Source organism: Otolemur garnettii, unplaced genomic scaffold, assembly GCF_000181295.1.
Source record: "Otolemur garnettii isolate 467f Iridium unplaced genomic scaffold, OtoGar3 scaffold00022, whole genome shotgun sequence".
NCBI classification, from domain to species: Eukaryota; Metazoa; Chordata; class Mammalia; order Primates; family Galagidae; genus Otolemur; species Otolemur garnettii.
In genome coordinates, this window is record NW_003852417.1 from 7,387,307 (window position 1) to 7,406,440 (window position 19,134).

The window sequence follows — 19,134 nt, forward strand, 5'->3', positions numbered from 1 at the left end:
TAATGGGATAATATCAAAATTACTTGAAGACCAGATAGAAGTATGTGCCAAATACTTAGTAATTAACAAATGTTGACTACCATGACTAATATTCGAACCTACAAATATGATATTAAGGGGAGGCAGCAGGGGAGGAATAAAGAAGTCAAATGATCCCCAAGGTCAATAATAATCTCAACACTGCAAGTTTCCAGTAGGTAAAGTTCATAAAAATGATTGGTCAGAACCATCATGATCCCTCACAGTTGACTTAAGGTTTACAAGTAAATTTTATATTCATCAATTCACGTTACTAAAAAATATGCAATGTGAGTAGAAGGCAGGGACTGTCAACTCATTTTAAAGATGAATCAACTCAAATTCGGAAAAGATAAACCATGCAATTAATGACTCAGCCACAATGACTAGTGGACTGGCTCACTGTACCTAGAAGATCTCACCAACAGATGTGCCACATTATTCTTTTGCCTTCTCCCCCAGTTCAGTGAATGACCTGAGCAAGGCGTGCTGCCAACTCCTCCCTTCTCTCAGCTGCCACTCGGGCCTGGGGCTAATGGATTGCCCATCTTTGAACTACGCACTGAGCCAAATATAACATATTCTCTTGGCTTCATTTTCAAGAAGAGATGTCCTGGCCTCGGAAAGACCACCAGGTGGGGAAAGGCTCAATGGTTTTACATAGAATTGAGTCTATGTCACATGCCGTAACCCAATTATCATAGATCCTGAAATTGAGACTAGGAGTATCAGGCTACTGGGAAAGTAGTATTTTGTTTTCCCTTTTATCTTTGGGTCTTTCCAATCTCATATGAAAAAAATTGTTAAACAAAGCAGGAGGCAGACATTCTTGAGGATGAGAAGTCTGTTCATCTGAGATAAGCCACCAGAGGCAGGTTTAGTAGGTCTGTCTTATATGTAGCCTTAGGCCAGATAATGATTACAAAGGATATCTTCCAGAAGTGCTGAGGGGCTATACGCACAGAGGCTTACCACCTAATATTGTCAGAACTTCACTTCAATTTCTAAAAGATACAAGTCAAACATACTGTTCTTATAAAAACTGTTCTTAAGCAGAAAACAGTATACATTGAGTACACAGCAGTAAATTCAGAGGTTTTCCAAGAATGGAATGTTTATGTTCATGAAGTTACAGTGATCTTGTTATACTATAGACAATAGCTTCTGAATCCTTTAAAAGTATCTTGGAAATAAATTTATTATTAGAAAAAAAAGTTCAAATAGATTACATTAAAATTATTACTTTTTTAATACAAGTATTTGGCATGAAACAAAAATGATTATTCAGAAAGAAGGCAAAATTCAATCAACACAGTCACATACCAAGCTTCGGGCAGCAAAACAGAATATTCATGCGGAGAAGTGGTCTCTGGGAAGTTGGAGAGAATTGCAAGGCGATGAGGAAGCAGGTCAGAGCCATGATAAGTAAACAGAATTCCTAGGGCTTGTACATTACTTTCCTGTGCAAAAAACAAAAGGCAAATTTCTAATGTAAACCTTAGAAATAAAGGGGTGATTTTATATGACAATATTAAAAACTTAAAATCAACTTTTCTATGCAGTGCTTATATGAAGTGCTGAAATATTCCTCATTTTTCCTAACCTTCATCACATTTCTCAATCTAATGGTACAAAATCTTTATTTAAATTCAGAGTAACAAATGTAATTTTTAAAAAATTCTACTCCATTTTCTCTATATTTAATAATATTACAACAGAAAGGAAATGTAATGATAAAGGCATGCAACAAATTTACTGCACAGCTCAAAAATTTAGAGTGTTAATAGTCATTAATTATTTTATTTACAAAAAAGAAATTACCCGAGCATAAGTTCTTGCTGAGAGAACAATATTCTGATTTCTGAACTTCTTAAAGAATTCAGCATCATATCTCTGTTCCGATCCATGAGGCACTCCTAAGATTTCCTGAGAGAAAACAATGACTTCATGAAAAGGCTTTTAAATATAGGTGACAAGAAAATATTAAAAAACCTATGTAACTCTGCCTGTCTAAATAAAGTAAGGCCTGAATTAATTAATTTCAGCTATCAACTATTAACTAAAATAGATCTGCATTCCTATGATTATTTTGAAATAAATATAGGAATAAATGCTGGGTTTAAAAAAAATCTATAATTATATGTATTAAGTTAATTACAGAATAACCACCAAAATCAGCTACCTGGTAGAAACCAATAGGTGACAGTAATGTACGGCCATGTATTACAAGCATCCATCCCCTTTGTATGAGACTTTGGACTTTAGATTTATTATTGCTAAAATTAGCCAGGTAAAATTCAGATTGAACCATTCATTCATTCAACAAATATTTATGGCAATCCACTAGGTGCCAGGGGCTCTGCTGATAGGCATTGGTGATACATGAACAATCCACTTTCCCTGACCCTCCAAGTAGCTTCAAATTGGAGGGAAGACAGAGGCAGATAAAATCAGGTAAGTAGGAATGCACAGGAGGGTGCCACAACTATTACTGGGAGGACAGAGAAGGCCCCCAACTGAAACATAAAAGACATAGAGGAGTTAGCCACAAATGGAGAGAACAGGTCCCTTCACCACAATGTATGACCCACATCAGCTACATTTAATAGGAAAACTCTAGATTCTTAGCACACTGTATGTCACATAATTAATAACCAGTAAGTATTTGTTGACTGAATTAATTTACTGAGGTAAGAAAGAGAAGGATGAGGAGGCTTGGATGGAAAAAAGGAAGGAGGCTGGCAAGTTGAGAGATTCACTTCGGATTTGTTGAGTTTCGTACCACAGCATATCTAAAAGGAGTTGCCCAGTGAGCAGGTGAATACAGGCAGTCCCTGAGTCGCAACATCTAACATACCACTCACACTACAAATATCCAAGTAACATACAACTTGCACTTACAAACAGAGGCTATTACAGGTAATAGGTAAATGTACTTGTTCCAATTTACACACAAATTCAACTTAAGAACAAATCTACAGAACCAATCTTGTTCATAACCTAGGGACTGCCTGTATACAGGTCAGGAGTTCCAGATTAATGCAAGAGATGGAGATAGAGATGTCAAGTCATTAACACAGAGGTGACCGTGAGTCCAAAGGAGATTAAGTAGTATGAGTTGAAAGGACCATTGAGGAGCAACATCATTTAAAGCTGTGGACCCCAACCTCTAGACCCCAGACCAGTACTGGTCCATCGCCTGTTGGGAACTGGGCAGCAAGCAGATGATGAGCAGCAGGTGAAGGAGCGACACTTCATCTGTACTATGGCTGCTCCCATGGGCCATCCCTGCCTGAGCTCCACCCCCTGTCAGATCAGCCCCAGCAACAGATCTCAGAGAAGTGTGAACCCTCCTGCACTCTGCACAAGCAAGGGTTCATGCTCCTTAATGAGAATGATCAGAGATAGAGATGGAATGCGCTTGAATCATCTTCAAACCATCCCTCCATGCCCACCCAACCATGGAAAAAATAAAAATAGTTGAGGACCACTGATTTAAAAGATGAACAATAAAAAGGGAATCTGCATCTGAAAAGTAGATGTAGGATACCAGCCACATAAGTAAAAGGCAAAAAAAGAATTGAACGCATAACAGAAAAGCATTTCAAAAATGTTCTCAATTCCTTGCCTCCTTACACACAACAATTATTTCCTTTATTTCATCTTATTTACACATCCCATCACCAAACCCTGAATCTCTATCATTACTAAAAAGCACTGTCTTGAACATCTCAATGTCCAGCACTCAACTCTTGGACCAACTGCTCCTGATCTTCCTGCTCACATACTAAGCAGCATTCCACTAATTCCTCAACCACCTTCCTCTGTTCAATAAGTTCCCCTTTATCCCTCTATTGATTCATTCACAATACCTACAAACGGTACTTCTCTCTCATATAAACACCACTCTTAAATGTACATATTCCAACTAGTTACCACCATCTTCCCTGCTCCCCTTTTTGACAGAGGTGCCCACAAACACTGCTTCCATTTCCCCACTTTTCACTCTTCCCTAAACTTGCCTAGCCGCCAACAAAGATTCAGTTTAATTCTTTACACAGCAAGAGTCCTTTCCAACTGAGGCCACAAACCATGGTAACTATGTTCCCACCTTGGTTCTGTGCCACCTCCGCTCCTCCCATCCTGTGGGCCAGACGCCCTGACTAATGCACTTTCTCAAGAGCACGACATCTGTTTTCATGCCACTAGGACTTCAAAACAGCACACTGATTATCAGCATAAGCTACTAATCAGAAAAACCTCATTGGGAGTTCTTGATTCCTACTTATTTGGACAAATTACTTACCTTCCCTAAACTTTAATTAAGAGAATAATAGTATCTGCCTCAAAGGATTGTTAGAAGACATCTGCAACCAGCACATAGAAAAATGACTCACAAATAGTAAATTCTCAGCAAATGTGCTGGTATTCTTCCTTACTGGTTCAAATAGTTGACCAATATTTACCGAGCTCTTCAATGAGCCAAGTACTATCCTGAGCCTGTGGGATAGTAGGAAGCAGCAAACAGGACACAACCTCTGACTGTGTGGAGATTCTGTTCTCGTAGCCCCCTTATAATAATAGCCTACTCCTTCAGGTAAGGGCTAGTTGAAGTCTTATGTCTTATGTCGTCTTCTCCGACATCCCCAAGAAAAATCCTATTCTTCATTATGCTCCCTCTTCGAGTCCCAACCCCTTCATTATCATCACTTAAAGTCTACACAATGTGGGCTCCATGAAGACTGTTCCTTGTTCATCTCTCTACTTTCAGCAATGGCACACTATCCAGCTGATAGCAAGCACTCATACACAATTTAAATGAATGCATTTTTATCTCATTTATGATAATATTAATAGAACAAGCTATGTCTTCTTTCATTAAAATGCAATGCAATGTCTATCTCTACTACTATGTAACTGGTTAGCCATTATATGTGAACATTTTTATTACTAAGTTTTGTTTTGTGTTATTTTTAAAAGACAAGGTCTCACTCTGATGCCCAGGCTGGGTAGTAACAGGATCATGGCTCTCTATAGCCTTGAACTCTTGGGCTCAAGCAATCCTCCTGCCTTAAACTTCTGTGTAGCTGGGAGTATAGATATGCACCACTATGCTCAGATAATTTTTGCTTTTGTAAAGATAGGGTTTCATTTGTTGCCCAGATTGGTCTCAACTCCTGGCCTTAAGCAATCCTCCTATTTTGGCCTCTCAAAGCACTAGGATTACAAGTGTGAGTCACCACACCTGGTCCCCTACATTTCAATAGACAAATTCATAAAATTCACCTACTTTTCAAAAACTCAGCTTAATTTTTAAAAGTGGGCTCAACAAGTATTTTAAATGTCACTATTACAATGTACTTATTATTGCTATATAGGGACTCACAATTTAATAACTAAAAAATAATGAAAGAAATTAACTGGACATCCAAAATGTAAACTCTTAAGTATTTTTTTTAAAGATATCATCATCATTGAAACTAAGGCTAAATATGGCTCGGCGCCTATAGCTCAACCGGCTAAGGCGCCAGCCACGTACACCTAAGGTGGCAGGTTTGAATCCCCAGGCCGGATCCGCCAAAACAACAATGACGGCTGCAACCAAAAAATAGCCGGGCGTTGTGGCGGGCGCCTGTGGTCCCAGCTACTTGGGAGGCTGAGGCAGGAGACTCGCTTGAGCCCAGGAGTTGGAGGTTGCTGTGAGCTGTAATGCCACGGCACTCTGCCCAGGGGGACAGCTTGAGGCTCTGTCTCAAAAAAAAAAGAAAAAAAAGAAAAAAGAAACTAAGGCTAAGTATAAAAATGATAATCTATATCTATTGAGACTTCTACAGTTCACAATGAGCTTTTACATATTACCTCAAAATATCACAGAACTCAGACATAGCAAAGAGACGTTCTTTAAAGTAACACAGCCATCCAGCAGCTAAACTAATTGTGCCTATAAATAAAACTACTAGGAATTTTTCATAACTTGTTTACATGTCACAATAAACTATTAGTGTTTTTTAATCACCACAGAAATAGCCCTCTTTTAGTATTCTGTTTGAACACATTTCAGTTATATTAGCAGGTTGAGGGAACAAAAGACTTTTGGTTTTGCCTACAAGGTCAGAAGTTCTTGGGATGAGCATCACATTATTAGATGTGACATAAAAAGCCTACCACACACCAGAGCCGAGAGAAGTGTGCCACTGACAGAAGAGGGGATGCAGAAATTTATTTGAAAACCTGAGTGACTTCAGCTATGAGGGTCATGTGAAAAAGCAATCTAAACTCTGCATATTTATTCAAACCCAGCTTGTTTCTATCAATACTTAACCTTTAATGATACGTAACTTGGCCTTACATACAGAGTGCTGCTGAAATGTCCACCATGGGAACATCTGTGTTTATGTCCTTACAGATCAAATATGAAATATACTGTTTTTAATTTCAAATGTTTAATTATGATCAAAGATGAATCAACTAAATTCAACCTACTAACAAATAAAATAAAATGAATCAGAAATATTCATATTAAGATTATTAAAACCTGGGCATACTGAAATCTGGTAAACAGCTGTGGGCTATTTTAAAATCAAAATATAAAATAAAAGTAAATGAAAAGGATATTAAATCTAGAAAACATCGATACACTAAAATGGCTAAGTATTTCCATTCCTTAAACTAACAAAACAACTTCTGGCCTTTCACGATCTATCACAAGAGAATTTTCTTCTGTGAACAGCTAATTTTTCCCATATAAATAGTTCTAAAAACAAAGAACATCAGATATTAGGGCAGCAAGAGCATTTATAATGATAGATCAGAAGAATTTAATTGGTTTGTATAAAATTATTCCTTACCTCATATGTTGCAAGTCGGTCTAAGTAGGTTAACAATTTTAGCCTGCAGCGGCAAAGTTCCTTTTGTTCCAGTGTCAACCTGTTTTAAGTAACTACATTAAGCCACTTATATTTACATAGAAGCACATTTTTATATGTGTTGAAATGAAAATGATTAATATTCTATTGAGTTCAAAACTCATGAAACAGTATACAAAAGGACAAAGGTAAGATAATAGTAAAAGCATTTGATAGAAGTTGCCAGAATAATTTAGGATAGTTATCATTAGTAAAGAACACACTGAAATGACTAGTTACTTTAAAGAAATTGTCAAATGAACAGTAATAAATCATTTACTTTGAAAAGTTCACTAATTTAAGGAGTTCTCGTCTTTTCTTGAGCTTCTTTTCCTTTTTATTCTTGGCAGGCTCTTCCTCAGCTGGGGAAAGCTCCTCATAGGAAATATTATCAATATCTACTTGACCAGGTAATATAAATCTGCAAGGAAAAAAAACTATTTTCATTAAGTTTTTTATTTCATGTCATGAAAAGCTGCATTCTCCTATTGACTGGTTTATTACTGATTTACATAGAAACAAAAAAAAATATTTTAAAAAAACATTTGCCATTGTAAGCAAAGTGATTCATTCATTATATTTATAGCATAGGCAAAAAGCCATCAGTAATCATCACAATAGAAATTTTAAAAACAAGAAAATAAAAACTATTTTGGAAAACAGGTGGGATTAAATTCACCCATGGTAGGGCCTGTCATGGTGGCTCACGCCTATAATCCCAGCACTTGGGAGGCCAAGGCAGGTGGATTACCTCAACTTGAGACCAGCCTGAGCCAGAGTGAGACCTCGTCTCTAAAAATAGCCAGCACTGTGGCGGGCATCTGTCATCCCAGCTACTCAGGAAGTTGAGGCAAGAGAATTGCTTGAGCCCAAGAGTTTGAGGTTGCTAAGAGCTATGCCACCATAGCACTCTACTGAGGGTGACAAAGTGAGACTCTGTCTCAAAAAAAAAAAAAAACATTCCACTCAGTGTAAATCAGACTGTGCAGAAAATGTCTACAGAGTTTGCTTGCTATCCCTTCTATTTACAGTCTTAAGATGGTAATAAATATCAGTCTTATGTTAATTATTTACTTCTCAGATACACTCTCACATTTTAAGTTCTATATGTCTGATAAGCAATGGTTCTTGTCAAATAACTTTATGACTATTGTTACTATTTTTAACTGACATTTTAATGGTGTTTAAGATGTTTATAAGGTGCTTTCACAGATACAGAATAATCACTCAAAGTAATTCTATGATCGTACAAATAAGGAAAGTGAAGCTCAGACTTGCCTAAAGCAGTTCATCTGAGTAGTAAACCAGGTAAGTGCATTACACCCCAGCTGAGAAACAGCCAGTGTTCGATAAACATTTGTAGAACTGGCTGTTTCCTCAGCACCAAGCTATCATATGCAAACATATTTAACTTAAAGGAAAGAAAGCTATAACCTCAGATAAGAAAGCATTCAACAAGCAACTGCTGCATTACACAATAACTTAAACAAAGAAAAGTTTACCAAGTCCAATGTTAAAGCTTACAAGTCTTCGCAAAGTCACCTTTACTTTGAATCCAGTTCTTTCTATAACCAACCTTCCATCATCTGCTCCATTCCCTATTGCTAGAAGAGCCTCCAGGTCTGTGCCTTTTAATCCATACTGAAGTAGTTCTTTTGCAGCATCCACATTTTCAGGAACTCTTTCCAAACACTCGTGGAGAACCCAGGATCGCTTCTTTATTTTACTCTGAGCACAAAGGAAATGAACAACAGAGGCATGAAGAACTCAGGACATCTTACTATAAAGCTCTATCTGAGGTATTGATAGCTATTTAGAACTTGGCCACAGATAACTGGCCACTTGAGTTGCTCAATTGCCCTAATGGTGATTATAGTTAGATGCAGGCTCTGTGATTCCCAATGTTTCTTTCCTCTTCTAATGAGCCACACTGAAATACTAAGCACAATACTCTTGTTTTGAAATATAACAAGATCTTTCCAAATTTTTATAGTTGTTACCTTTGGTTTGCATTTTGGCTGTATAATATAGAAGATAAAGCAGAAAAGCATGATATATTCTATTGTAATTAATAGGCATGTTTATATTTGAAGTAAAACTACAGGCATAATATGTCACAATTCTATATATTTTTAACCATGAGATGTATCACAGAACGTAAATAGTAACCTAATTGTAAAATGTTTAGCAATGTTGTTTCTTGAAAAGAATAAGAGCCTATTCCTCTCTCCAACTCTGTTCAAAATCCCTGACTTGGGGCAGCGCCTGTGGCTCAAAGGAGTAGGGCGCTAGCCCCATATGCTGGAAGTGGCGGGTTCAAACCCAGCCCTGGCCAAAAACTGAAGAAAAAAAAAAAAAATCCCTGACTTGCCCTCTTCCTAGAAACAGCTGTCAGAGTTATAGATTTGACGTAAGATTTGACTCACACCCTACGTTCCTTTACACATTCCATCTTACCAATTCTTTCTTCAAATATCTCTTAACTCACTTCCCTTTTCCTTTTCTGCAGCCTCCATTGTAGTCTAAATTACCAACACATACTGCCTAGGAAACTGAAGCTTCCTATTCTCCCTCCACTCCAGTTCTCTTCTGCATCATCTTTCTCTGAGCCTCCTTGGTCAAAACTGCACAGTGTGACAAAAGCCTGACTCATCACAAACTTTGAACATCTTTGTAAACCCAAAATATCTTTCTAATTATATTTCCCATGGTTCACTATTGTCAAATGTCAGCTCTAGCAAACAAATATTCTATGAAATACTTACTGGGCACCTGCTGTATACAGGGCACTGTACCAGACATGAGGCTATAGCAATGAATAAAACAGATTTAGTCATGGGCCTCAATGCATACAGCTTGGCATGAATCTTGCTCAGTGTCTTAATTGGTTTATATCATACATCCTACTAAGAATGTCCCCCTTTCTTCTAACTCTAGAAGGCCTACTTTAAATCCTTACAAAGCTCTAGTCTAAACATCTTCACTATGTAAAGCCTTCCACAATCACCAACTCTACAATGATCACTACCTTCTCTGGATTCTTGGGGCTTTATCAGAAATCTTCTTGTAGGGTCATGTGTATTTTAAGAATGAATCCTGACTCCTCAGTAGGATTATAAGCTCCCTCCCTGCAAAATCCACATTTATGCGTCCCCTGTATCCCTTCCCAGTCCCCAGCATAGTTAGCTGCCTATATAATTAAACATTTAAATATCCACCCCCACAAAGTAAATTCACTTGCTTTGTCTCTCCTAACACCCCTTTGCTCTTCAGGGACCAAAACTAACCTTTATTATAACTCAGAAAGAGATATACACACAAACCCATGAGGTCATTGTCCTAAATCATAAGAGGAGAAAGAAAAATAACATAGGTTTTGTGTTCTGATTTTCTAAATAAAATACAAGCAACTTTGTCTTCTTCCTTTTTTTCATTATCTCTGATGGTCTCTCATCTTGGATACTTTATTTGTATTAATGGTAAGTTTATCATCCTCTTAGGTTGAAGCACTAACTTATTACACACAACTTTTTCACACTATATTTTTATTTTTAATTACTCACCTACATAAATTTTTAGGTAAAACAATCACTAAATTTTTCCAATATTTCCTACAATCTTCCTAAACAAAAAAGTATTTTCCTTTCTAGATGTCAGATCAGTAGCCCCAACTGTTTTAAACATGTCATGAATGCAGCAAGTACTGCCTTACCAAGATGTCAAAAGTCAAAACATACTGGCTTGCTATAAACTCTGTCCCTCTAAAATCATATGTTGAAAAACTAATTCCCACTGTTATAGTATTTGGAAATGGGACCTCCGGGAAGTATTTAGGTCACAAGGCTGAAGCCCTCCTGATAGCATTAGTGCCCTAATAAGAAAGACATTAATGAACCTGCTTCCTTTCTCTCTCTGTTCCCACCCCCCACCACCACATACAGACACAGCAAGAAGGAATACATCTACAGACCAGGAAGAGGGCCCTCACCAGGAATCAAACTGGCCAACAACTGGATACTGGACTTCTCAGCCTCCAGAACTGTGAGAAATAAAGTTTTGTCGGTAAAGTCCCCCAGACTATAGTATTTTTGTTAGAGCAGGCCAAATGACTGAGAAAAGGCTACATAACAACTTAAAATTATGGAAGACAGGTAGCAGAAAGTATCCAATTGTGAGATTCAGGTAAAAAAGGAGTATCCCACAAGTTTAATATGTTAATAACCTATTTATTGTGTCTCAGCTCAAACTTTCCCCTCACAGCTGGCTGTCCGACACCATTTCTCTCAAGTCCTCTCAGCTGAAAGGATGTTAAGCTTTGCCAATAGAGGGTGCTGGCAGGCCACTGCCAAGAAGGGTCTAGCTCCTAGACCTGGTGTGCTTTGGTTCTTCTTGCTTCTGGGCTTGGCAGCCAAGGCATGCACTGGGTGGGGGATGCAAGGGTGCTTACATCCCCTTCCTCCTGCAAGGGACAACTTCCCATTGAGGTGGAACAGCACTCCCATGGGCACATTCTTTCTCAGTAAATCTCCCAGGCACCTGAGAGAGAAGTGACAGGAAGCCACCTATAGGAGTGGGAAGTTTTTAATTGCCAGTCCTGAGCATGGTTCCTTATATACCTACCAGCCTTGGGCTGCATTCATACTGGTAGGGGGCTTCCTGCTTGCCAGTACCTGAGGTTTCTGACTCCCCGCACTTCAGTATACTGTCCGCCTAGGTGCAGGCATCCACCTTTCTTATCCATCCCACATTACCCGGACTGCCAACTTTGGTAACTGTGGACCAGCCTTGGCCCCAGGCAACCCAGAAAACTTCTCTTCCATCCAATGTGCTATAACCAGCCCTTGTCCAACAAGATCTGAATGCCAGATTGGGAGAGGAGGCCTCCCTTCAGATTCGTTTCTCCAGGGGTATGTTCCCTCAGCCCTAGGACATTTCTTACAGTTCTCTTCACCCCTTTACAGTTAATATGTGGTTATTATAAAATAATTCTCCATATTGAAACTTTCTCTGTTCAAATTACACTATAGTTTCTCACTCCTGATTAGACCCTGACTAATGCAGGTGAAGAGAGGTAATTACATGGCAGTCAGGGAAAGGATTAGGCCAAGACCAGGGAGCTGGCTGCTTTATCAGCGAATACTTTGTTCACACATCTTCAGCACCAAAGTCTAGCTGCAGGGGCAAAAGTACCTGACAAGATAATTTTTTCAGGTGAGAAAAACATACTTCATTGGCTGTAGAAAAGTCAGCAATGTAAAGTATTCTAAAATGAAGACTTGTAACCAGAAGGTTTTTCATGAATATGAATATTACCATGTTACCAAAATACTGACACATACCAAATAATTCTGAATTGAAGCAACGTTGACCGCTGACTTCCTCCACTGCCTCTGATATACTAGGTCAGTATCCAGGCCATAGGTTTGAGCCAAAGACAAGGCTTCCTCATAGTCTTCATTTTCAATCTTCAGACCAGGGAACAGAAACAAGAATGTTACATAACTGAATTATCCACAGGGTCCCTATGATAATATGATGAAAGATGGTAATTCCTGGGACCTATACAGCAGGTTAAGAATTCCTATCTACTGTGGTACTAGAAGCCTATAGTAGACATTTCAAGAAGCAAATAAATTAGGTATCTACTGAGACACAGAAAGTATAAAGCTCTTATTTCTCTTGTTTATAGAGTAAACAATGACAAAACCAGGACAACAGTGTCACAGCCTGACTCCTACAACTATTTGTGCAGTATCACGATGTGACACAAGTAACATGAACACAGCATGGGTAATACTGGCTTCCCAAGCAAGGTTCTGCCTGGAAAGCAAGTCTGCATTTCTTCCCTCACCATCTGTAGTTTGAGAACACAGCTGACTCCAACACAGATAAAGAGAGAGAGTGTGGCAGAAAAAACAGGCGACGTCACAAAGTAGATAATCAGTTTAAGTGAATTCATCTCCTAGCTATGGTTTTGATTTTGTTTACTTAGGTACAGAGACCAGCATTATTTTCAAAAGCTATTTTCAAAAGCTTTATAACACTGATATTTCTAGCATGCCAATGATCCAATCTTCCCTTTTTAAATATCTTCATTTATTGAAAAATTAGCATTTTCTTAATAAAATAAAATAAAATCTTGAGGCTTTCAAATTTTCTAGTGACAGCACACTCTCTCACCTTTCTCTGATAAAGCTCCTCTGGAGTCGTAGAGCGCAAACTGACGAGGCGGTAGTTTTTGGTAATGGTTCGTGGCCGCTTCCGTGGTGGTGCAAATCGCTCCATTTCCGTCACTAAGTAAAGGCCCTGTTTTATATAACCAAAGTAGCGAGTTTTGGCAGATATTTCATGATCAGAATCAGAATCCTCTTCTCCTTCATCCTCTTCTCCAGCTCTAATCTCCAAACGAGATCGTTTGGGGGCAAGTTTAATCTCACACTAAATTGAAAAAGAAGATATGAAATTAATAATGAGGAACTAAAGACAACTTTTTAGAATACAAGAAAATACATTTTTAATTCTACTCTGCTTTGCTTCATTATGTCAGCCATGTGTTTCAGATTAACGGAAGAATTCAAAGGCACCTATGAAAACATTATATACATCAGCTCCAAAAACAAGCACATATATTATCAACTCCAAATATCTAAAACTTAAGCCTGTTTTAATAAGAAGTCATTAATATGGTCTTATAAATATATGTCTGGTAATTATTTTAGAAAAATAAAAAAGCTAAGAATGCTAATTTATTTTTAATTTTCTGTACCTGCTGCAGAAAAATAAGATTTTTTTTCCATCTTCTTGGAGAATGAACATGAAGGTATTTATATGTGCTTTACTGAGACTAGTGTTCCTTCATCCCATTTTAAAAATGTCTAAGAGCTTCACAAAGCTCTGATTCTGAAAGCCTGGCTGTTAAAGATAACTTTCATTCTAGACTTAACAGAGTTGGCTTAGATTTTAAACTATAGTTCTCTACAAAGAACATCTTTAGACTCAGAAGCAAACTTTGGAGTAAAAAATATTTGTCAATCTGCACTGCAGAAGTGAAAGCTATTGAAGGCTATTATTCTTGGAAAACGTCAAATAAGAATTTTAAATGACCAAAACCTAACTTTAAAAAACTAGCCACTATTTTCACATCTTTTTGTAATGATAATCAAGATTTATTACTAAAATGACCAAAATTTTAAGTGGCTAGACTTTGTGGAGACAGGTTAAAGACTGTATTTCTTATGTGGTAATACCACTCTATTGTAAGACAACTAATTCAGAAAAAAAATCTATGATTTCAGTAAAGAAGAAATACTTTATAGAGAGCAAAATGACTACAAATTTTCCTCATTGTCTTAAATTGCTATTTTCAATAACTCAGTAAACAGGCCAAGAGAAATGGCTCACACTGGTAATCCTAGCACTCTAAGAAACCAAAGCAGGTAGATTGCTTTAGCTCAGTAGTTCAAGACCAGCTTGAGCAAGAGCAAGACCCCATCTCTACTGAAAACAGAAAACCTAGCTGGGCATGATAGTGGGCACCTATAGTCCCAGCTACTAGGAAAGCTAAAGAAGATAACTTGAGCCCAAGAGTTTGGGGTTGCTGTGAGCTATGATACCACTGCACACTACAGAGGGCAACAAAGTGAGACTTTGTTTCACAAAAGAAAAATAAATAAAAATGTAAAAAATAAATAAATTCAGTAAAGAATAGATTTTCATTTTTTTTGATACTATATCCAATGTCTCATTCTAATCACAGATTTTTGTTTCTAAAGACAAGATTACATCATGGGACATCTAAAAGGCCAGGTATTTAATTTTGGGGGAAATACACATTTACTTTCAAAGAGGAAAGCCTTACCTCCAAACTTAAAAATCCCCCATCATGGGTAGCAGTTACTTGTGGTGACGGTTCAAACCATTCACAGGACTTTCCCAGCAAATTCTTCAAAGTTTTGACTGACGAGACAGTTAAAGCACCAGAACATCGAGCCAAAGTCACCGCGCTGTCTGCCCACCAGTTGACATCTATCAGTGGGTAAAAGGACTCTTTATCTAACGGGAGAAAAACAAACCAATACAGATGCATCAGCAAATGTGGTTTAAATACAAGTATAATAATTAATTTAAAAATCAAATTCACCTATATAATTTGGGCTCAAAAGGTATGTTAAATAAGAAAAAATAAAATCTAAGTCATCTCTCAAATGTTTACTCAGGCATGAAGTACAAATGGTAATTCACTTAATGAGCTCCCAAGTACCAACAACTGGTCAAAGTCTAAAGCTCTAGGGATACAGAAGTAAATACATTAAGGTCCTTCTTCTCAAGAATATATTCTGGAGAAAGGTATGTCACCATTTTCAACATCATAACTTAAAAGGTAGATCTATACAGGTGTAGAAGGTTCTATAACCTGTATAGACCTGTATGCACCTACCTTTCAAGTAGGTAGAAAGGTTTTGGAAAATGTATACATATCACTTTGAGACAAACTATGAAAGGATAATACCCTTTAGAAAAATGTAAGGCAGACAGGGAATTGTTTCTAGTGCTTGTTTCCTCTTAAACTTACCAGACAGTGAAAACATTCAAGGATAGTAAAGTATTTTTAGAGATGACAATAAATTAACAGAGAAATTTAAAAGGAAATGCCGTAATATTTATTATAATTTTGTTACTTTTTTTAACCTCACCTGTTACACAAAAGGTGTGATAAGGTTCTAAGGAAATAGACATAACAGTAACCCATAAATTTAAAAACATACTTAGACTAAGAAGAGAGAGATCTTTAAATTAAAATTTAAAATAATGAGTTATTTTCATTCTCATAAAATAATAAAGATAACTCATTATTTTAATGAAAACAAAGACCATAACAACAGTTTTTTCCAATGTAAGCCTGAAAGAATTCATATCAATAAGAAATTCTAAGAAAACATGAAAAGCAGAGCTCCTGGGGCTTATACCTATATGTACAGTAGAAGGAAAGAGGAACCAGTCATTTTAATTGAATTCTACCTTCTACTTTGACAAGTTATTATTTTTCTTCAAAAATGTTTCTGAACAAATATTTTCAATGATTATTTAACAAAAGCAGATGATTCAAAGCATAGAATTTGATACATAATATTAATCAATATTTATAAACTTCATTAGATATGAACCAAAAGTATTCAGGCAGTCCCCAAATTATAAATGAGATAGTTGTATAGGTTTATGCTTAAAGTGAATTTGTAATTAAGTTGGAACAAGTATATTTGCCTATCACTTATAGTACAGTCCGTCCGTAAGTGTGAGTCAGAGGTTAGCTGGATATTTATAGCTTGGGAAATTACTATAATAGTCTCTATAAGTGTGAGATGTATGTAAGTCAGATATTAATAAATTGGGACTGCCTGTATGCAATACAGATTGTGAACCTTGCGACTATCACTGATTTTATAGGAGACACAAAAATTAATGGATTAACTTTGAGAACATCACCTAAAGAAAATGACCCTTAGTCAAAAACCAAAAGTAAAAAACTCAAACTTTTTGTTTTAATGTGCCAACTAAAAGATAATTATTACTTTTATTTAGATGTAAATCTTAATTATTCTACTCATAAAACATATGCTCATTGCAAAAAAAAAAAAACAAAAAAAACTTTAAACATGAGAAGTATGAAGCAAGCCCACCAACCTACCCCACTTTCCTGCTAGTCCCCCAGAGAGCATCTGAAAAGGAGTGTCCTGTGAGTGCTCAAGTCTGAGAGCCAACTCAGTGCTGGCTTGTGGGAGGAGAGCTGGGCTGCACACCCCCTGCTTGGACTCAGCCTTTGGGACAGCCCAACCATCAAAAAACTGGATCTGTTGCCTGGACTCAGAAACCATGGTGTTTCTTCCAACATGAAGCAGAAGTATCTACAGACTTTTAAAATCATCGAAAGAGCACTTTTTATAATAGAACACCTTCTTAAGGCTTTAATTATCATATTTCATATAACTCACCTTTGATTTTTTTTCTCTTCTCAATTGAGAGCCTCCAATCAGGATTAAGGTCATCATAGCCTGGCTAAATATGAAAATATGCACATGACTTCTTGAGTTAACTATGTAAGAAAATTATGAGAGAATAATCAAGAACTATGGAATTTTTAAAACAACAAAATATAGAGATGATACCTTCCTTTGATTGGTCAGTTACAGGTATGTGAAAGCTTTCCCTCACTACCAGTCTAGAAAAGCAGTTGTTCTTACACTTAAAATGTGCCATGCAGGAATAAACAGCATGAATGAGAACAATAAGATAGCAAAGGATATACAATTAATACAAATGAAGGGCGGTCCTCTAACAGTCACTCCACACATATGTACACATATACAGAAACATACCAGGAAGAACGCAGCCATATCACAGCAAATAAACACTGGCAGCGATACAAGTCCTAACCCTGCCACGTGTAAACTGAACAACCCCTCCAGGCCTTGGTTTTCACAGTTCTGACCATGATCTAGGCAACCTCCAGGTTACCTATTAGTTCTAATTTTCCATAACTAAAAACTTCCTAAGTAAAAAAGATAGATAACTATGCAATCCTTAAATCAATCTATTCCTACTCATATTTCACTCTTACGGCAACATAGTGTCACGGTTACCTTAGAGAAGATAATAGCACATCAATATCTCTCAAATATAAAACAACTGAGATTAAACCATTTCCAGACAATCTCTCAGTCACTGGTGCTTACATCTCCAGAATTACAATAGCATGAGGAAAGATCATTAAAATATCACTGGGGCATTTATTTGAAATTGTAAATTTAAAAAAAAGTGTTGCTATAGTTAAACAGAATGTAGATTATCATCTAATGCAGTGCTTCTCAACCTTCCTAATGCCGTGGCCCTTTAATACAATTCTGTGGGTCATGACCCACAGGTTGAGAACTGCTGATAATGCAACAAAATAAGCATGCATGTTTTATTATCAGTTTATCAATGCTTCATACTTTAGAATATTAAAATATTTTTTTCTCTATAGCCTGAAAGAACTTTATGCCCTCCACTATTATGGTAAATCACTCACAGCAACAACAGCTGTGAGTATATTCTGACACTAGAATATATAATCTTTAAACTTGATCAGAAGAAAAGTTACCATAAAAGGTTATTTATTAAAATATAAGAAGGGAAGAAATGGAGTATCCTGGTTTACTTACTCATATAAAAAGAAAATTAAGTTTCAAAGAATTACATAAAATAAGGTGCATATTGTTGAAAATAATCAATTAAGTTAAAACCTTATTTGATCATTTTAAGGTACTTTTTCAATGCCTTAGAATCACCAGTAGTACATGCTCTGACCATATATATACCACCATTTCTCTATGACACGCACACTTCCCTACTCACATCCTAGTAAACAAAGAGAGTATAGAATAAAACTTTAAGCCCCTCAAACAGCAATAATAATTAAGAGTCAGCCTTGAGTAAATATAAGGACATAGAGATCACAATAAAATATGAGACAAAATCATGAGGAAAAATTTTAAAAATAACTAATCTCACTGGCTTAAGAGAAGCCAATGAGAACTGGCTTTTATCAAAGTTAATGAGACAGGACACCATGGACAAGCAATACTCAGTAGAATCAAGTTCTGCAGTCACCTGGGACTTCCTTGTATATTGCTTAAATAATGGGCATCACCTGTGAATTCAATTTTAAACACAAGGTGAAGACTCATTCTTCTGCATCCAAAACTCTCATACTATCCTTGTATTTCCAAGTTCATCACAGTGCACACCCATCATAGTAGCTAAATAGCTAAATGCTGAATGAGTAAATGAATTAATCAGTCTTTTAAGCCACTGCATTCTAATTAGAATGTGTAAACTATGAAGACTACCTGACATTATACTAGTCTTCCTACACTCCCTCAAAAGTGTCTTCTCTTCAATTTTCTCAATAAATACTGTACACTTAACATCATGAGAGACAGAAGGGGAAAAATGTCAGACATTAAAGGCCTAAAACTCAAGCATGTAAAAAGCTAAGAAATGAATATCTACTACTGTAACCCAAGGCCAAATTTGATACCTGCCTGAGGAGAGGTATAGATAAAAGTACCAAAAGCCTTCAAAGATTGAAGAAAGAATTTTGGATAAAAGCTTGAGAAAGATGAAGGGAATTCAAGAGGTACGCAGAAGGCCTAATGATGTTATGATTTTAAGA

General features: G+C 36.8%; 1 protein-coding gene across 1 annotated transcript in view; it reads right to left on the minus strand.

Moving 5' to 3' along the window:
* The window catches only part of NBAS (neuroblastoma amplified sequence), a 367,205-nt gene that overhangs the window by 251,133 nt on the left and 96,938 nt on the right, over positions 1-19,134 (minus strand). The window contains 9 exon segments of the mRNA XM_023511811.1: positions 1,342-1,478; positions 1,840-1,944; positions 6,867-6,945; positions 7,204-7,344; positions 8,500-8,651; positions 12,263-12,388; positions 13,104-13,361; positions 14,782-14,975; positions 16,913-16,976. Coding sequence (XP_023367579.1) covers positions 1,342-1,478; positions 1,840-1,944; positions 6,867-6,945; positions 7,204-7,344; positions 8,500-8,651; positions 12,263-12,388; positions 13,104-13,361; positions 14,782-14,975; positions 16,913-16,976 — 1,256 coding nt within the window.